Source organism: Dermacentor albipictus, unplaced genomic scaffold (genome assembly GCF_038994185.2).
Source record: "Dermacentor albipictus isolate Rhodes 1998 colony unplaced genomic scaffold, USDA_Dalb.pri_finalv2 scaffold_35, whole genome shotgun sequence".
NCBI classification, from domain to species: Eukaryota; Metazoa; Arthropoda; class Arachnida; order Ixodida; family Ixodidae; genus Dermacentor; species Dermacentor albipictus.
Window position 1 is genome coordinate 1,533,182 of NW_027225589.1, and position 20,695 is coordinate 1,553,876.

Here is a 20,695-nt window from a genome sequence, read left to right on the forward strand (position 1 = left end):
AGATAGCGGCAGCTTTTGCGTGTGTGCCATTTCAAGAGCTCGCATTTAGAAAGCCTCAGAGGGCTACGCACGTGCGGTGAAATTTCCATTTCCTTTTTTCAGCATCATGTAAGGCGTTCAACTCGCTCGCGACTTTCTCCTTCCATTCTTTTATTGAAATCACGTGAGGAGGTTGGTTGGTCACGATGTCTCTGGCATTCTAGCACATATCTTTTTTTTATCTGCCGATGTACTCTGGAAAGGAAATTGTTATGCGAGACACGAGCTGCCGTGCGAGGAATCGACCCGGAATCTTTGCAGCATAGTAGAGGATGAAAAAAATATTTAAAGACATCATAACAACATGCAGGCCTTCTTAATGTCGCAAGAATCCCAAGAAATGACCGTGCGACAGAAATACAATTCTGACCGTCGCGTGAATCCGCTGAATGGCATGCAGTGACAAGCACGCACTTGCGAGTATGCATTAGTGCTTATTGGGCGACCAGTGAAAGAAGAGCTTGGAGCCTTTAGCCTGGGGCAACTGTTGGAGCGGGATGAGGCTTTGTCCATACTATACAATGATTTGACTCCGTGTGATCATCGTGTCATGTTTGCACCAAGAACTTGTAGCATGAATGGTGATGCTAACGGTGACTGACATTTTCTTTGCAAAGTATTTAGGCAATGATAAACAAACGCTTTCTTTTGACCTTCACCAGCAGATATAACAATATTCCATAAAAACGCAATGACTGTCATTGTTGCTAGACGATCAAAGCTTAAAGGTTATCGCAAAACTGGCGTGGGTTGTTTATGTCAAAACAGGCCGCTCGGTAAGCGGCAGCAGTTTTGTCAATCGTTTTTTGTAAATAGCAAAGAATAAACGACAGTTCAAATGACGCTTACTGCTTCTAGGAGTTTGATAACCTACTTTAGGTTCGCTAACGACGAGCAATGAAGAAGCATAACACGATGCGACTAGTGAATATAACTACAAATAAAAGCCTAAATTGACCTGCCATGTCGCCTGTAAATATTAGTGTCATGTCCACTTGCGCATTTCATATTTCTTTTTATTCTCTTTTTCTGCCACTCTCCTCTGGAATCTTTGAATACCATTCCCCATCCCTACACAGAGTAGCACTCCAGCGGTTGTGTACGCACCGGCAAAATTGGTGGAACATATCGTAAAACTACGAGCGGTTTAAGAGCATAGGCGAAGAAGACGTGACGTCTGTGCTGTCACGTCTTCTTCACTCCTGCCGTTAAATCTCTCACACAGTTACGATAAGCTACGAATGCGTTAATTTGGAAACAAAAGATAGTACTGTGTTTCAATAGTGGAACTTTTTTATACAACAATGAACATGGCTAACGACGAACTGTGTCGAATGTAGGTCGAGCGTCAATAGTGGAACTTTCTTATACAACAATGAACATGGCTAACGACGAACTGTGTCGAATGTAGGTCGAGCGTCGTTAACACTGCTGTCTGAATTTCAGAGACACGGCTCTTTCAACGCGTTACGTAAGAGAGCTGAGTCGGCCAAGGCTTTTCAGAAACTCTCTTCCGAGAACTATCTGATCGATAGCCAAGAGTGGCCTAGTCTACAGGGCATTTCATCGGTGGAAACTAGGTCCCGTAAAAAATGCGGTCATTAGGAGTATTGAAGGTTTGAGGACTCCCAGATACGTTTAAATTCACAAGGCGAAGGATGATAATATCTTAATTATTCATTAAGCCGAATAGCAATAACTGTCACCTCGTAGTTCTCTGTAGGTGCGTGCTAACGCACGACTCACTAAAAAAAAATTTCAAACGCAACTTTCAAAGGCGTGATCGGTACACTCACAGAAAAAATATACTCGACTGCCTCCACAATTATTTTTTACTCTAGCTTTATTTTGATCAACCCTGAAGTAAAATGCAATGAGTTCTGATAAATTTAGCGTCATGAATGGCGGCCAACTTTATGCCGAATGACGATTGAGGTATCTGCTGTATTGAGCACTTTGCAATGAGTGAAACAAAACAATTTGCTAACACAACCTAAAATGCCGAGGAATAGGGCCTTCGAGCCAAAATATAACGTGTGTTTATCAAGCCCCAAACTTTAAATTTTGTCAGCCTATGGTGCCCTTTTTGAAAAGGTAATAAACAAACGAAAATGTTGTTTGGTATGCAGCCTGCGCTAAATGCACAAATGGTGACTCATTGTGAACGTGACAAAAGGTAACTCAGAGGTGCGGTTACTCGTTCAGCCAAACAATAGGGGACAAAGATTCATCATTTAAACTAAGTTTACAGAATGTCAGCCAAGAGTAGGGAAGCGCAGTCAAAAATGACGGATGGCTAGCTAATGGAAAGAAATTGGAAAGATCCAGTGGGCGCAAGTCAGAGGTATTTTACCATCCCTGCTGGTAATGGTGATGGTAATTATATTATTATTATTATTATTATTATTATTATTATTATTATTATTATTATTATTATTATTATTATTATTATTATTATTATTATTATTATTATTATTATTATGTGTAGTAGTATTAGTAGTAGTAGTAGCAGTAGTAGTTGTAGTAGTAGTAAGGCGTCTGATGTCGTATGCCACAAAACAGTACTTCATAAGCTGACACAACTTGATCCGCACTACTGTCACAGCGCTAATAAGAAGCTACCTACGCGGCCGGTACTGCTGCATCAGCGCAAATGGTTAATCGTCAGAACTTTATGCGGTTACAAGTGCAGTTCCTCAAGAGTCTGTCCTGGGCCCTCTTCTCACCGTTCATTAAAGTCATTTTGCCAGTCATTCAAAATTATTCACTTTTTTTTCATGCAGATGACGCGAAACTTTACAAAGCGTTAAATATATTAATGATTGCGCCGATCTTCCGAAGGACACTGCAAACTTTGTGCCATGGTGTGCTGGAAACAAGCTGGTCATAAATGCCACATAAAAAACAAAAGTTGCAAGCTTCACGTGGAAGGCTAACAGGACTTTATTTCCTTATATCTTTCAAGATGTCCTCCTGCCAAGAGCTCAGGGCATGAATGACCTTGGACAGTACTTTGATAGCTCTCTGAGTTTCTCACCCCACGCTCAACAGACGCGGCATCATGCACTTAGAACGCTCGCTCAACTATGTCGGGTGACGGAATACTTTAAAGAACCTGGGCCATTCGTCACTTTATATGAGAGCCTATGGCTTTCACTTCTCTAGCACGCATCCGTGGTTGGGGGCGGCACTTGTAGGCCAAGTTGTGAACTTCTCGAAAATGTGCAAAGAAGTTAACATCTGTATTCAAACATCAACTTTGTCAAAGCCTCCCATCTTCATAGAGCTAACACAGACACTCGTGTTTTTCTTCACAAATAAACATATAGAAAAGTCTGCTGCTCATGCTTGCTTTCTAATGGACGCTTTTACATCCACAGAAAGCTATAAGGAAAGAGTGCACATTTCAGCCTTCAGATTTTTGTGAAGCTCTATCTAGAGAGCAGGCCATATATGACACCCATTCAGAGTGTCTGGATATCCTCACGCCTAAGTTTATTATTTGCCAGAAAGGAGCTGCAGATGAATTTCTATAACTGAACAAAAACCCTCATCTTTGTCGCATGCCCTGGCATTCTGTAATCCTTTTTTTCTGTTTCTCCAGTATTGCTTTGCATTCTTCTCGGGGACATATTTTCTGCCCTGTTAAAATCTGCATTCGCTAAATTATTACCCTTTTTTATTTCTGTGCTCGTGTGTATGTGTGTATGTCAGTTTGCGTTATTCTTCCTGTCCATGGTTTCGCCGAGTACGCCAGCACCAAGACCTCCGACGTTGTTCCTGGGCACTTTAATAAATACCTTTGAGTTTTTGTTTCATTGATTGATTATTGCGATGATGATGACCCTGGTTTGAATATCAATGCACGCCGATTAAAGTTAGTCGATGCGATTTGCAGAGCGAACGAACACGTGTGAGTGTGAGTAGGGCAGTTTCGAAGTGAACGCGTAAAGATGAACGAGAGTTTAAGGTTGAAGTCAGGTCTCATATTGCTCTGAATCCACGGGTCTTTTATTGGGCTGGTCATTCATATGAGTCACGAATGTGCGAGCTCGAGTATATTGTGTAAGTGGGCGATTCCATCAGATGAATTAGAGTCCGAGTACATGATTATGTGAGTTCGAATATTTCCATAATTCTGTGAAAAAATAGTGTGAGTGTCCTAGTCTAAAGGGACTTTTCGGAGTCTGACCTTGGTTAGTCTGAGTAGAGATGCGCTAGGCTTTATCTTTTCTAAGTCTGAGTAAAATTGAGCGTGGCTTTGTAGAAATTTCGGCAGTCTGAGTCCGAGTAACGACCAGGCCGAGTAAATATCTTGTGAGTCTGAATCAGAGTCAGCCCGGCTGAGTAGAGTTTTGGTGAGTCTGAGCCTAAGCTTGAGCCAGAGTGACTCGAATTCTAGTGAGCCTGATTCTAAATCTACCCTAAGTAATCATTATTTTTTGGGAGTGACCTTGATTTAGTTTCGTTAACTTATCCGAGCTATGCTTGCTACATTAAATTGGTATGCGATATTGCATTTACTGATTTGCGGTGCACAAGGCGCGTAGGGTGATTTTTCGCGCACACTTATACCACGCGCCTGAGTTAACATATAGTTACGCTGCTCAACGAAAAAATAAGCGGAGAAAACGCGGCGCGAGCCATAGTTCAAAACTTACTTTTCAGTCCTCAGAAGTCTGGCGACCGAACACCTTATATCTTGTAAATCTGCCTTACACTGTGCTATTAGATATACATCTATGATAACAGCTTGGCTAACGCTAGATGGAACATCTTGCATTGAGATTGGTCATTTCATATCTCGGTACATTCTTACCGGATTCGGCGGATAAAAAAAGAAGCAACCATCTAAACGCTGCATTTTCCTGCGACTTTCTTAAAGCGGTTGGACTTGTTTATACAATGCTTCTTATACACAATACACAATACAGGAAAGTATATGACTGTGAGACAAGTGCCGCCTTTGCATACGTGCTCTACGGCGAGGTGAAAATAATTTACCCCCGTATAAGATACTCTGAAAAGTTTCATAAAGCAAAATTTGTAAACTAACGCTTTTGTTCTTAACTTGAGTGCACGTGTTTATATGAAAAACATGCAATGCGCCACAAATAATGGCATACCCATTTTTTGTAAATCCAAGAAATCGCACTTTATTTCATATATTCATAAAGGAAATTCAAGCTAAAAATCTAGCCAATATAGAGATTGAGCGCGTCCCGGTACTCGTCAGACGGCAACGCCTCGCAAAGAAGTATGGGGGTGAAGTTTGAATGCTTTCACGGTAAAATTCCTGATAGCATTAAAAAAATTATGTAATGGTAGGGGAGCCGCCCTAGTGCATATACTCTGGGATTATGAAATCGTTCACAGGATAATCGCAGTGCCCCAGGTGAACTATAGGCGTGGTGGAGAGCCGCACTAAGTAGCTCAGGTCTTCAGGACCAACTTTGGGACATCCAGCAAGCGCGGGAAGGTACCGGGCCACCTGCTGTCGGGGGCTGACGCGGCTTGGACCCAGGCCGTCAATTTGCAATATATTCAATGAACTTGTCCCCCACACACAGACAAGTTTGAATGATAGCATGATGCAGCAAATCCTGACCAGAATAACATCGGAACATGCTTGCCGGGCAAAGCGCTGCGCATCAATATAGCTGCCGCGACTGCCGGTGACGTTGAGTCTCGAACTTGGTATTTGCCGCCACTGGACTTTTCTGTCTGATTTGATAGCAGGGACGCCTTTCCTACGCTCCCGCGGCGCTCGGAATCAATACTTCCTCAATTTAGTGTTGAAAATTGCTAATATGTCGAATTGAGTACAGTTTTCCATATCCTTTAAAATAATCCTGGAGTAATGTTACGGCCTTCACACGCATAATTTACAAAACTGTCCAAACCAACTAATGAGAAATTAAGTAACTTTTGCTAATTATACACCTGAATCTCAGGTTATCAGAGGCAAAGTGTGTCCTCATTGCCTACGAACTAGTCTGCAAGAACACCAGATTCACAGATCTGATAGCTTTTTTTATTAAAAAAATTGTATGTTTAAGAACAAAGACATAGTATTTAGTGCAGCTACAGGGTTCTTATGTCGACGTACTTTGAGGCTCCGCTCTTCCGCACACATTCAAGTGTGCACGCCACAGGCTTTTCCATTTTTCTGTGCTACCATCTCGCTGATAACCACAACGGCCAGTCCTATGCCAGTCATAGACACAGCAGGATAGGGGGCAGGCTGTAGACCAGACCCTGCTCATAGACCCTGCTCCTAGTGTTTTGTATCTTTAAGTGTGCACTGCAGAACGATTGCCTATTCACTGAGTGGCACATCGAATATACTTTGCGAGGGGGTGCAACTGACGAGCTTGATACCTTGTCACATAGCAACCTTCATGAGTGTGGGGATCACAACGTCAATGTACAGAACCACTCCAGCGGTGAGGCTTGACGTTGTCTTGAAGCTGTTCGGCATTTCCGCTTGCTTTGCGTTTGTTTCAGTTTGATGTAGCACGTTCTTACCTATGGCTGTCAATAAATGTACTGGTTAGCGAGCATTCTGAAACCTTCAAGCCTACTGCTGACAATATCAATCTGTTTGGTGGGTGCATCACCGTTATATCGCTGTGATGAGGCCTGGAAATTCCATTCCTTCACTAACTCTCTATGAATGACAGGGGAAAATATCAACAGAATTTGTTAGGTATCCTTCGCTCAGAACTTCTACAAAAGTTAACATGGCTTTTTTGGAATTTAAGAACGAAGCCTCGAAAACTAATAAAGAAAGCAGTTTCGATAAAAAATAAGAAGTGTTAATAAACAAGTTGTCTGAATGGTAACTAAGGTGATGATTCCTGTGAAACCTTAAAAGCTGTCTTTATCAGGCACGAACCCTCAGCAGTTACGCCTCCATAGTACTGCGAGAGGAAGAGGTCGAGACATGTTGATGTCAACGAAAATTGACAGCACCGCACACCCTGTCGCCATGCTAAGCTGTTGTACGTAGGTATTACGTTCACTTCAGATATCTGCACACTTCGGCAATGCAATTCAATAGCAAGGTAATTCGACTTGGGCTAGTGCATTGCAGTGGTTTGAACAATGAACCTGCCGTAGTTAACCTGGTGTTAATGTGTTTAGGCTCATTCAGGCTAGAGAATTCAGAAGCCTTGACTAAGCATTTACTAGGTTTCAGAAACCCGTTTGTGAAAGGTGACGCCTCCTCATATGCACGTTCTATTGTGCAGTGTGATCGCGGTCCTAATGGGATGTTTAAGTAAACTACAGGCTCCTCTATGTTCTTGTGTTAGTACGACGGGATTATTATTTGCGTGTGGCGTTGTGACAGATATATGTGCAAGACATACCTTATACAAGTTTCCATGCATGAATTTATTTATTTATTGAAATAGCTGAGTGCCCGCCGACACAACTTTTGCTCCTGAATTGTATGGTTCTAGAGGGCGTCCAAGCTAACATGATCCCCAGTTTAAAAATATGCTGATGTACTCTAACACCACGCAATCAAATGTATGTTTCTGACTATTGTATGAAGTAAGTCAGACTATTTTTGTATTCTGCTGAATTGCATAATTAGTGAAGATTATTTAACCAACTTTTGAAGTAACGGAGTTAGGCAAAAACAATCCAATAACGAAGTTGTAGAGTACTTTGCAAAGTGTTACATTAAACAGTATTTATCTTTCTATTTATTAGGTGTTAATGTTTTGCCGTTTTCTTCAGATGCATGAGAAATGAAATATTATATATATATATATATATATATATATATATATATATATATATATATATATATATATATATATATACACCACGTGGCTTGCGCGCATGGGCATCATGAATGGAGCTCTCTGAAACATTTCTATCAGTGTGTGCTGCCACCTAAAAGGCCACACTGCCGCGATGCAGGCGTTGGCTGTGCGATTTGCAGCGCCTGATGAGCTTCCCTCGCGGCGGTTCATGATAGCAATAAGCAGGCGCAGCGGAAGCACACCCGGCAGACTGCTATCTTCGTTTGTACGCGGAGCGTTTGGCTGCGCTGAAATCAGGGCGTGCCAGGGGACGGACATGTCGCGTGTTATTTTTTTTTGGTATTTCGACGGCATTTGGAGTAAGTGGAAAAACACTAATGCCTACTAGATCAAAAGTTGGAAACTGTTCAACCGAACATTTTCCAAGGCTCTCTACAACTTTCTAATTGGAATTTGATGCCTAACTTCTTTGCTTCAGAAGTTCGTTAATGCGTCTTGACTAATTATGCAATTAGGCACAATACGAAAAATAGGGTGACATGTTGCCTATAATAGTCAGCGACATGCATTTGGTCGCATCGTCTGAGAGTGCATCGACATATTTTAAAACTCTAGCTAAGCTTGGCTGGGACGCCTTGTATATTCACATCCGGTTGTTTTCAAAAACACTCGCGTGTAGTAACCTATCGTCGCGCTCTGTTGTGCGTGGTTCCGCTTTTTCGTTTGTTACTTTCCGTACAGTGCCGCGTATACTACACGCAACTTATTTACACACGCCACCTTACCTGCGATTATTTGATGGTGTTATCCATATCACTAAACTCTTGGGAATTGAGGTCACTGCTTTTTTTATTGTTGTTCTACTTACTTGGCTGATGTGTTTAAAAAAACTTCCCAGACGCGATATGATTATGTCTTGGCAACTAAAGTGTAACACGAGCCCCACAAACTTACTTGGGCTGTCCCTTTGCCGGTGCCATTAATATACATGGTTCTTAATCTGACTACGCGTGCCAGTCGTATGCATCACTTCCTTCGGGTAGTAAATGCAACTACTGGCAACGTTAGTTAGTGTCATTACTTGAATCTCAGTTAATTTTGTGACAAGCACGTATTAGCTGTTAAGAGAGTTAGATGGGCTTGCTGGTTGCTGGCTTAATGGAACATGGTTATAACGGCTCGTCCTGAGGACGGGACACCGAAAGATCTACACAGGACAGTGTATTCAGTCCTGTGCACATTCTTTCTGTGTTCCATCTTCAAAAGACGCCTTGTTAACCCTGTCCTACTTATTAAATGTAGTTAGCACCTGAAGTGAACTTGTTTCTAAGAGCGTGTCTAAGATAGATAGAACTTATCGACAAGAAAGAAAGAGAGGTTGACCTGAGCTACAGTGCAGTCTAGTCTGCTACACTGCACTGGGCAAGAGGGAAGGGGAATGAATGTACCGGTATAGGTGATGATGAGAAGAGAAAAGTAAAAAAAATAATTATGAGGTTTTCCGCGCCAGAACTACTTCCTGATTATGAGGCACGCCGTAGTCGTGGACTCCGGAAATTTCGACCACCTGGGGTTTTTAACGTGCACCTAAACCTAAGTACACAGGCTTTTTCGCATTTTGCCCCCTTCGAAATGCGGCCACCGTAGCCGGGATTCAATCCCGCCGCCTCGTGCTCAGCAGCCTAACTCCATAGCCACTCAGCAACCACGGCGGGTAATGATAAGAGAAGTGGTGAGTGCTATGTGTATTAGAAAGTGGCCCTGCTAGAGCCCTTCGTGTAGCTTGTTGTCCTGCAGGAATTCCCACAGCGCTTTAGTTGCCTGCATTGAAGTTGCAAGGGCGTGTCTAAGTTGGCAAGCTTCGAATGCAGACATGGCGCCAAGAAAGCTGTGATGGGAAATAAAATACTATGTGATGCTATCTTGATCCAGTTTTACAACGTTTAGTTACCTAGCGAGTGATATTACTACAGGGCCAGCGAATTAAAGACTTTATTGCTGTGTGAGGTCAACGTGTTAACTAAATGTTTCCCGTAGGTCTACTGCATGTTTCTGTATCGATTTCACCTGTGGGCTGAAGGAGAGGTTGGGCAAATGCGCTTGGTTTCCTTATTCCTTTTCCCCTTCAATAATACAGCGATTTGATGCATTCGTCAGAACGACAAAGTATTCGTGCCCTTTCTTGCATCAGGATGCACAGACAGCACTTGGTCGTTTTTAGTGCTCACACCACGCCAAGTTAAGAGGAAAGATGACGAACTCAGAGATACCTTATTGTGCGGTATTTCCTGTTGGCTTTGCTTTCAACCTACCTTGTCTTCTTCGGTGGCCGCCCAGCTACAGGTTATTTTTTTTTTCTTTTCTGTGAATTGATACTCGTTCCTTATAATAGACAGCAGCTATTTGTGTTGCCATGTGAAAGATGGCCGCAGGAAAAGGAAAAGTGTGCAGCAGTCGCCTCCATTGCTGTTTAAAGGCAAACTTTGCTGAGAAAATTACTATCACATGCTGTAGGCGGATCAGCGCGGTTTGAGACCAGTCTTTGGCGTTCTTCAAGACGAAGGACTAAGCGTTGAAATGGGTTCCCATTATGAAACATGGTGTACACGAATGCTTTTCATAGTGTAACGTGAATTGTTTGGCAGTTTCAACTGCGCTGAAAACTACCTGAAACAGCATTTTTGTTTGGTTTATTAAGAAGGTTGTGCACTTTGTTTCTACGAATGATATTATCTTAATAATTTTTTTTGCCTCAGAAATGTTGCGAGCCAAAACGAGACAAAAAAGCAGTTCGTAAGAGGAAGGAGAAACTTCATCAAAGAATCGTCCGGCAGTTTTTGTTGTGGTGGCCTCAGGTGCCGCCTCGAAGTCCTTGGACTCGGGCGGCATCTTCGGCTTGCCGGACGGCCCAGAGCTGGTCTGGAAACTCGGAAGTGTTTAGTTTATTGGTGAAGGCTGATGATCGGCAGTGATCGAACAGCAGCCGTTCGAAGATATATTGCTATCTACAACTATGGGTTACCCCATGGTTAAGTTAGGCATTTAACACAATTCCCCCTAACCAGTTGCCTAAATATCGGTTAACAGAAAACAAAAAAATATTTGGATATTTAAATTGGAAAGTCACCCCTACAGCAACGTTGCAGTCCCGTCGGGCAGGGAGGTGCTTGAACGATATTGCGTTGAATGGTTGAAACAACACAATGTGATGGAGCAAATGTTAGAGCATCGCAGGCCTAATTCGAAGACGTTGGATGGTTCCCCACCTGCGGCAAGTTGTTTTTTCATCCAGCTTCATCGCCAATAATGTATCATTTGTTTAATTGAATTAGTACGTAGAAGTAATTTCCCTTATATTTTCCTTGGTGTCCTTCTTGGCTTCTCATGATATGATTAACCAAATTCGGGCCCCTTGGTTAACCCCTTTTCTTCTCGTTCTTGCAAATTATTTTTTTTCACAAAGAGATTAAAATTCGCTGTGCCCGCGACAAAGTACATTTAGACGAGCGAGTTCCAAACGGAGTAAATGTCGATGTGTGTTTGTGTACTTGTTTTTTTATTCCCTATCTCATAGGTTCTCCGACACGTTTGCTCTATAAATATCTTATGATGAAGAAAGTAGACCACCAAAACCAGCTAGTAACACTCAAAACCATAGCGACGCAACTTTATTACCCCAGTAAATTGGATATTTACGACAATCGGATTCTTTTTCTACTGTGGAGGTACACGCATTTTACAAAGCATAACTATCTGCATTTTGCTTGAATTAAATTTTGAAATTTGAAGAAACATATGATGAAATGGCAAAATGTCAAGTACTTTCTTGTATGTGTAGCTTCTTGTACTAATATGAAAGTGAAACTGACCGCGATAGCTGTAACTTTATTATTAAATTCCGTGTTCGCGTACAGTTTTTCCAAGGTATCTTAGTAGCTCGAGTGTTCTACTTAAAAAATATAGCAGTACGAGCTTCTAGGATTTAGTTGGTTTCACAAAATCTTGTGAAACCGTGCACTTCGGACTATTAACTACGTAGTAACAAGGAAAACAATTCACAATCCTGGTCGATAACCGAGCGTGTTTTTTCGTTGACGTGGCTTGTGCGTCAAAGGATTTTCCTATTGGCCTTTTTTGCATATTGAGTGGGCTTGCTTTTTACCCACTTTGTAGGAGCGCATTTTGGATGAAACATGCGTTATATGGCTTTCAAGTTTACGATAACCAGCTATACGCTATTCTCTAGAATGCGAGCTGTTTTTCCGCGATAGGAACCGTCATGTACAGATTTTGTTTACCGGACAGATTCGTTTGAATTTACGAACCTCAACTTGGGAGGAGAGGTCTGAAGTACAAATATCACGTAAGGTAATGGACCATTGCGTGCACTCGAAATTATACGTTACACTTCTGACATTCGTACAGTGAAAATAATTGTCCTAATATATTTTGAATATGCACCTTGGCTAGATAAGAAACACGTTGTAAATGCTCTTTATAAGAAAAGAAAATTTTATTACCGACAAAATACATGCATTCGTAAAAGGCCAACGATTTCGATGCCGATTTGCAAAGGAACCAGATATTACACCCTTTAGAGTAAACGTTCACGAGCATGACAAAAGGTTCGTTAGCTTTCAGGTCAGCCTGACTTGCTTTTTGTTGTAGGTGCTTATGAAACACAGATACTGCAATTGGGTGCACATGACATAGAATTGTAGCATTAATTGCTAGATTATGTGCGTATGTCGCATAATGACAGTGTCATGTATCTGTGAAGTACCGCAGTCACCTAAACACACAACGAAATTCATAACTATAGAGCGTAGATGGGCCTGAAGTGGACGCCCGATTCAGAAAGCATCGCTAGCGAACTTCGCCGTACTTTTATCACAGCAATACTTTTAAACCCCAGAGTGCGGTATTAATACGGTGACGCTCGGCTTACTTTAGCTACGCAGGGCGCGATATATCCAAGAAATATTTTCGCAGGTGGCATATTTATCAAGTCATTTGGACGAGAAAGTTTGCGACGTCGTGGCTGTGAGGCCAGATGTGGCAGCGTTTGTGAATCTGAGCTCTTCTTCACACGCACTGGGGTATGCGTGCCGAAAATCTTGCATAGAAGGCGAGCGTCATGTGACTACGTTGTCAGTTTGGCGCTTCTGTGTAAACGCCGGAAGCATTACGCTTTAGATTATCTAGCGGTGAAACAGCTTTGCCCCGAGGCGCCATGAATCATCGTTGTGGTTCCAACGTAGCGAGAGATATGCACACAACAGTTGACAAGTTGTGCTCTACATGTATTCTCTACTAGAGACAATAGTATATGGTTTTAGAATAGCGTTTGCAACCGCACGTACAGGCATTCCATATGCGTAAAGGAGCAGTGTTTTCCTCACTATGCATTTTCCGACCGTTATTCGGTTTAGCCCTTTACGCAAGATGTGTTACCGAAGAGGATTTGGCGAGTTCAAAGTCCGTAATGTTTACGCACATTAAGAAACAGCGTTGTCGATTATGGGGGCACCCATGGCTATCGCATCAGCGCGAATTGTTGGGGTGGGTATGGACTCGCTATCGTTGATGGCTAGTAATTACTGAAATTACCTTTCACCAGCCGTGATTGCTTAGTGGCTATGGTGTTATGCTGCTAAGCACGAGGTCGCGAGATCGAAACACGGCCACGGCGGCCGCATTTCGATAGGGGCGAAATGCGAAAACAGCCGTGTACTTAGCTTCAGGTACAACTTAAAGAACCCCGGACGGTCCAAATTACCGCAGTCTACTACTACGGTGTGCCTCATAATCATATCGCGGTTTTTGCACGTAGGGCCCCATAATTTAACTTTTTTGCCGCAGGTGGGGAACATTCTACGTTTTCACATCAAGCGTGCGGTCCTCTAACAACTGCGCGATTGGAACAACATCGCACACGTAATGCGAAGACGTGGGATCATTCCCAACCTGCTTAAAGTTTTTTCTACCACCTTCATTTCCTATAACTTATCATTTCTTTATATTCATTTAACAAGTACAAGTAATTTCCCTATATTGTCCTTTATGTCAGTGTTTGTTGGCTTTTTATGATAAGATCAATAAAAATCGGGCCCCTCGGTAAACGCCCTTTCTTCTAGTTCAATGCAGAACTTTGAACGAGATAAAACCAACACTTGACACTCAAGAAGCAACGCTGCCTGTAATATAGGAACGATACTGAGTGCCTAGAAACCGCCTCGAAAGCAGCTGTGCTGTTTCCAGAATTACAAATCGCATGCGTGCTCATACTAGGTGATCCTCTTTGAAATTTACAGAAGACCTTAACCCATTATTAGAAAACTGTTATTTCAGAATAGTGAGAAAGGAAACCTAATCGCATAATTTTTTGTCAAAATTAGCACGCCATCTTGTGATTGATGGCGTTAGCGGCCAAAAAGTAGTGCGTTAGTTACAGTGCTCAAGAAAAAGATAAGTGCGTGTGCTTCATGGCAAAATTAGCTTTGTGCGAAATAGCGGTAGTGCAGCAAGAATTTTTGAGGTGTGCGCATGGTTCGCAGCAGCCGACGCAACAGCGAAAAGTGCGTAGTAATACATAATTCAAAACGCGCTACTTGCTCAGCGCTCAAGCAATGTCTTTCGATTGTGAACAGGAGGTACATCGCTGATCCGTCAAGCAATCATCACACTCGCAGCCAGCAGGCACACTCCTAAATCAGTGTCTGGAAAAGAGGATAATGTTAAGGCAATATCGGAAGCAACGAAGTGATCAAAACATAAGTGCGTGATAACGATTGGATTCACATCGCTCAGTAAGAAACCTTATTCACAGTACGCATATTTATGTCTCAAATCGCTTCTCTTGAGTGAGGATATCCGTAGACAGACAAATAATCCGGTTTTTCTCGCTGGCAACACAGCCCTGCAGCGAACTTGGAGTGTGCCATTCTTGCGCTACTAGCACGCACATCATCGCTCGAACAGTGGCTGCTGTTGCCAGTGCTACGCGGTCCTTTCAAACAGACGTTGTCAGCAGGTATTCACAAGGACATAGAAGTCACGTTTCACATACTGAAGTACACAAGTGACGGCCACGCAACATGAAAACACAGTAAGAAACATGTGTCAACATGACGAGTCAATGAGCAGCTTCGAGGTACACCTAAGCATTTTTCCGCACTTCAAAACGTTGCTCTTGCATTCATCGTTGACAGCAAAGTGGTCACAGCTAACGTACATGAAGCTGAGATATAGTATGCTTCAGGCACGCTCATAACACTTTCTGGAAGCAAATACGGGGAAGAAATTGACGAAAAGCTGTCTCGAAACGCCGCTTCATAGATGCAAACAGACCGTCAGCCATGAGCATTGCTGAATCCGCCCAATGCCTCCTTTATTAGATTCGTGCCGCGTTATCCGGTAAACTCGGCTCCGTGCCCTCTCCCTTTTTTCGTCTCCACGAAAAGGCAACGAGCGCCTCTGATGGCAAACGCCTGCAACTTAGGTCACGTGCTGCAGCCTCTGACACTACCTTGGCACCTGTCCCCGTCTCGGAGGCCCGCGAGAACGCTCGCGAACAAATGCCAGCGCATATCGGCGCTATGATCGCGCCGGCGGAATCGTTCGGTCAACGTCGGTCGCCGGAAGTTGAAAAGGCAACGAGCTCCACCTCACGGAATTTATGCTGAACTAAGCGAACCGCCGCTACAATGGGAAAGCCAGCGACGCAGCGACAAGTAGTAAAGGAAGCATTTATCCGCCGAACGCGGCCGGTCGCTGGTGCGGCGCACGGCCTCATGGGAAGCGCCACGTGACCTCCCTGTTTCGGCGCGGGGAGCTTTTTAAAAGTCCCTGTGCGGCGTTTTCACAAGGGAACAAGATTTGGAAGCGGAGTAAAACCGCGTCATGTCGCCTTAATCCTCCCGCACCTAGCAAACGGTACGAAACGAGGAAATGCGGCTGGTAGCTACGCCCATACATCGGAGTGAATATTCAAGGATGGGGAGGTTATCGGGTACATCAAGTGTTGAAAACTTCCAGGTGGGTTTTTTTGTGTTTACAGTGCATATCGAGCACTGGTGCTCACGCTCTGCATCAGCAGTCCATCACCACGCTACTACTAGCTATGTCCAACGCGCCTGACAATACGGGGGACAAATTTCTTGACAATCCTGGCATCGCCGGTGATCCTTCATTTTGAATATACCAAAGTGGACATAATTTTACATGAACGTACCAGATCCATCTATTTCACAGCTTTCTTCTTTCTTCTGACATTTCTCTCTCTCTTTGAGGGAATTTGGATCCCTCATCTCCTCCACCAATTGCAGAGTGCTGCTTCGCAGTTTGTTTACGAATTCTGGAGAACCTGCCTCAAGGATAGTTTTATAGTATAGACATACGCGTAAAAACAAAAAATGCAGAAACAAAACAAACACAATGCCAGCAAATGTTTAAACACGCAAAGTAAGCGGCGCGCATTTGAGAGCAAAAAGGGGACAGGCGAAATTCTAGCCCACATTGACAAGAAGAAACGCACTTGGGCTATCGCCCAGCGAGCAGCTAAATGGCAGTCTTTTAGAGTTACAGAACGGGTTATGTAGAACGATGCGCCGCCAAGGGTGCCAGAGCACCGGGTGGTCTATTCGAATAAGCTAATTTGCTGGCATTAAGGTGAGGTCGGCTGTCCTACGACTGCGTACTTGGACATCACTGGGAGAGCATAAGAGCTACACAAATGGGTTTAACTCGACCCCACATTATTACTGTGATGTAAAGGCTCGAGTCACCGGCCGCGGTAGCATAGTGGCTATCGCACTGCGCTGCTCAGTTTGAAGCCGCGATTTGGCCGCGGGATCACATTTTGATGGTGACGGATTAAACAAGAGCTCGCGTACCTAGATTTAGGGGTCTTATGAAGTATACCAGGTGATTTAGAGATCACCCGGAGTCCCCCACTACGGCGTGCCGGATAATCAAGAAACTTTTCGCACGAAAATCCCATAATTTATTTTAATTAAGGCATAGCGAATTTTGATGTATTGTGATCAAAAGACGACGTACTACAGAAGAAAGTAAGAAGCGCTGAGAAATTTCACTGCATTTACGGTATTCAGGGTATTGGATACACACAAATGTGGCCCACAAAGAGAGGAAGGGGCACGTGATGCCTAAGAAGCCGGAACATAAAAGCGACATAAAAAAAGAAATCCTAGCAGGAGGGAGAACAGAACCGCGCGAAAAATGCGCGGTAGCATCAGCCCTGCAGCGATCACGTGGCTTCAGCTTGAGTAAATTGTTACAAATGCTCTGTACTCCCCCCCCCCCCTTCCCCTCCACCCCACTCCCTCAACTTATGGCACAAGAAGCCTCTCCAGCTCTTCAGAATGCCCACACAGTCGCCATCTGGTGGTAGCCTGAAGAAACATCAGTGGCTGTTTCTCGGTTGTGCCAGTAGGTGGCATGACCAAAAAAACGTTGCTTAAGCGGCTCTTTTTAATTTCTGCTCTATTGCAGTACGGTGACGCTAAACACACACACGCACACAAAGAAAGGCCTGCTGCTGTGTAGCAATTTCCCTGGCAGCTTCCAAGCGTCTCGGAGCGCTGGTGTGATGAGGAGCACCACCCGCGGCGTTACAGCCATTGCATGTCGAAGGTGCTCGAGATGAGACCCGTGCAAAACCATACACGTTTCCTTCTAGAAGTTTGATGACCGTTTCGCTGAGTCTACTGAATACACACAACCGCACAGCAAAAACGCGATATTCTGCGCACAGCGCCCTTCATACCAGCAACGGAAGCCAGAACGCTACTTTGGTTGGATGGCGCGTCGTCGTTTCGTGTTTCAAATACCTTGCATTTTGCGCCATGCACTTAACCCGCTGGTTTCCTAGTATTATATCACTGAACGCGAAGACGCTCCCGGTTTGTAGGCAAGCTCTCTGAAATACCTACGTAGGTATTCCTGTAGCGCTTGTTCATTTCGTGTCTTGGTCTCCCATGACCTTCAATGCAGGATCGGGATTTTTCGGCTACACATCCTGGTAGTTCCTGGTCACTGCAAATTCGGGTTTTCTGCATCGCATTCACGCTTCTTACAAATAACCTTTGAATTTATCTCATATTCATTCAAACTTGAAAAGGTCACTGATATCAGAGGCACACGTTCATGAGAGAAGTGTCTGCCCCCTCCCACTTGAGACAGAAGCTTCAAAAACGGGAATCACGACGGCAAATTATTTGTATGCCGGGTCATATTCAAAGTGAATGGTGCAAATTCGCTAACAATGTAATAAAGTGGAGAAGTGACAGCCCCAGAGTTATGATTGCAGTGGATGCGTGTTGTGGGTCTAATAGCCAAGTGCCTTCTCTTGGCGCGTGCGAACACGGGCAATAATAATCATTTCTGTGTATTAAGCCCGTATCTGTGTAACTGTAGCTTATTCCTTTGACGCAACCGGTAGATGTCTTACAGAAAATAGAGGGTAACGTTGTACGGCCTATTGAATACGATGTATGATTTTTTTTCGACTCTGATAAATTTGTTTCTGCAGTATTATCAAACAAAAGAAATACTATTCGCTGTCCTTCTTGCACATTTACAGTGTTTCAGACAAGTTGGTGCAAGTCAATGAAGCCGCGACATTCGTGCGTGGTCTATTGAAATTTATGAAATTCCTTTTCTTCTGCTTTCTGCAATCACATTTCTACAAACTTCTTACAAAAGAAAAGTTAACTCAAGCAGCCGCCGTTTCTCGGCCAAATCAATTGAAACTTACGAGGCGACTTCTTAGCAAATCAGCGGCATACGTGTGCTGCACACTAGACGCGCAAAGGAACAAGGGTCTGTGAAAGTGATTGAGTTCTTAATAACGTTTGGCTGCGTCCTATCTCAACCGACACCAAGAATAAGAGGGGCCTGTCCCCCACCCCTTCCTGAGAAGCGCCAGGGACATTCGAATCGCTCGTGCCACCTTGGGCGGACACGCGCACAGCCCGAGCAGAAGAAGAAGAAGAAGCGATGTCAACCAAGCCGGCTGCAACATCTCGTCGGCGTTCCAGTGCCACGGCGCGCAAGTCTTCGACGTCGCACTCCAGGAGGCTGAGCTTGTGGAACACGAGCACGTCGTCGGGAAGTTATGCGGCGACAGACTCGACCAAGTCGGAGCGCGGCCGCTCGGACCTGGCCCTTGGGTCCGCGGAGCAAGTGGAACCACAAGACGACGAAACCTTGAGGTATTGAAATCGTCGCACGCTTTTCAAAAATGGCGGTCGCTAGCTAAGTAATCAGTATGGCGTTGAAAATGGCCAAGCGACACACAGACGCTGTTGGAGGTTCCGTAGCGGGTGGCATCAGGATAATTTCGCCGGTCCGTGACTGTGTGCGTGCGCCCAACGCATGGTACATGAACCTTTTTGTTTTAGCATTCTACCGCTGCCAGAAAACATGCAGGAGCCGAGACCAGGACTTGAGGGTGAGACGCAGAAAACCAAACATCATAAGCAATTTTTTTTTGCGGTTATAGGTGGTGTGGAAGGTAGCTTGAATGCATGAGGTTTTACATATTCATTTACTAACGGAGATCCATCCTCTATGATACTTCCGTGCCCTGCTTCCCAACGTGTGTTGTTCTCAACACTATTGAGCTTAGCGACCAAAGACACAGAACAACGCATTAATTTTCGTACTCTGGAATTGTTGTCGCTTAACCTGACGTTACGTGTCACACGTCCTCAATGCAAAGTTAAAAAAAAATTCTGTTGCCAGATTGTCTTGGAGCGAGTCAACAATCAATGCTGGGGCTCGCTGCTCGTAGAGGTGTTCCATGCCGAAGAAGAATTGAGCAAAAAAAAAAAAAAAACGGAGAGAACACTGAAGCAAAAAACAACCAAGAGAAGCGGTGTGGCTCTGTTTCATTATTGTCTTTCGCACGCCCCTTTTCCCCCTTCCAGAGATCTATAATAAACAAGCCCGAAAGTGCAATGTAGGCTACTGCCCAACGTGGGAGCGCAAGCTTATGGTATCCCAATTGATTTACCTGCCGCGCCATAGCACGTCGCTCATTTGCATGAATAAATGTCACTCGACGCTTATGGAGCTAATGACTTATCAGAGGAAAAAAAATGGCAAATTTTGAAAAAATGCTTTGTAAAAGAGCGAGAGTAGTAACACTGACGGGAATGGAGCAGAAGCTTTCTCAGCGTTTGATGCAGCAGTTTCGGTGTTTCTTGATATTAAGGGGAAGCGTTAGCTAGGGGCGCAATTCAATTTTCCTACTGAAGTACACGTAAAAGGCAGAAATGCTTTCATCAAAAAGCCACGCGAGTGATTTTAATGAAATTTGTTGAATTTACGAGAAAAAGTTCAATCTGAAGCATAATCTCTTAGGGGCAACAAATTATTGCAGAAATCACCGAAAAGCTGAAAGCAAAAAATAAAAATTGTAGCGTAAGGCTTACAAGCCCGCAGCTCGGCGTCAAAAACAAATGTCGAAGTTGTGCAAACTGCGCATGTGTTGCAGCATTACAAGCGCCCAGACGTGATACGTATTGGCTGGTAGCTTAAGTGAAATGTTTCAATGCTTACGAGGCTCTTGCAAATATTATACTCGGAAATTAGGGAGAATACACTACAGCGGTGTCTCATTCATTCGTTTAGTTCGTTTCAGATGAACTACTGGCGTAGCTCACAAATTTGCGACATTTTTATTGTTTAGAGTTGTAAACTCCATACTGTAAATTTTGAAATTGTGTGATTTTTTTCAAGACCTTTTTTAATGGAAGTGCCCGAATAAAGGGGAAATTACTTGCTACTCTTACTAGATCTTTGCTGCTATTTAATAAAGTAAGTTTCTAAAAATTGAAGCAATGTCTACGACA

General features: G+C 43.7%; 1 protein-coding gene across 4 annotated transcripts in view; it reads left to right on the plus strand.

The window, feature by feature from the left end:
• Nucleotides 1-18,828: 18,828 nt before the first annotated feature.
• The window catches only part of LOC135897223 (ipis-1-like), a 68,991-nt gene continuing 67,124 nt past the window's right edge, over nt 18,829-20,695 (plus strand). For all 4 annotated transcript variants that reach the window (XM_070529903.1, XM_070529904.1, XM_070529905.1 and 1 more), the window contains exon 1: nt 18,829-19,051. In XM_070529903.1, the coding sequence (XP_070386004.1) occupies nt 18,837-19,051 (215 nt within the window). In that variant the 5' untranslated portion in view covers nt 18,829-18,836. The remainder of the gene's footprint in view (nt 19,052-20,695) is intronic.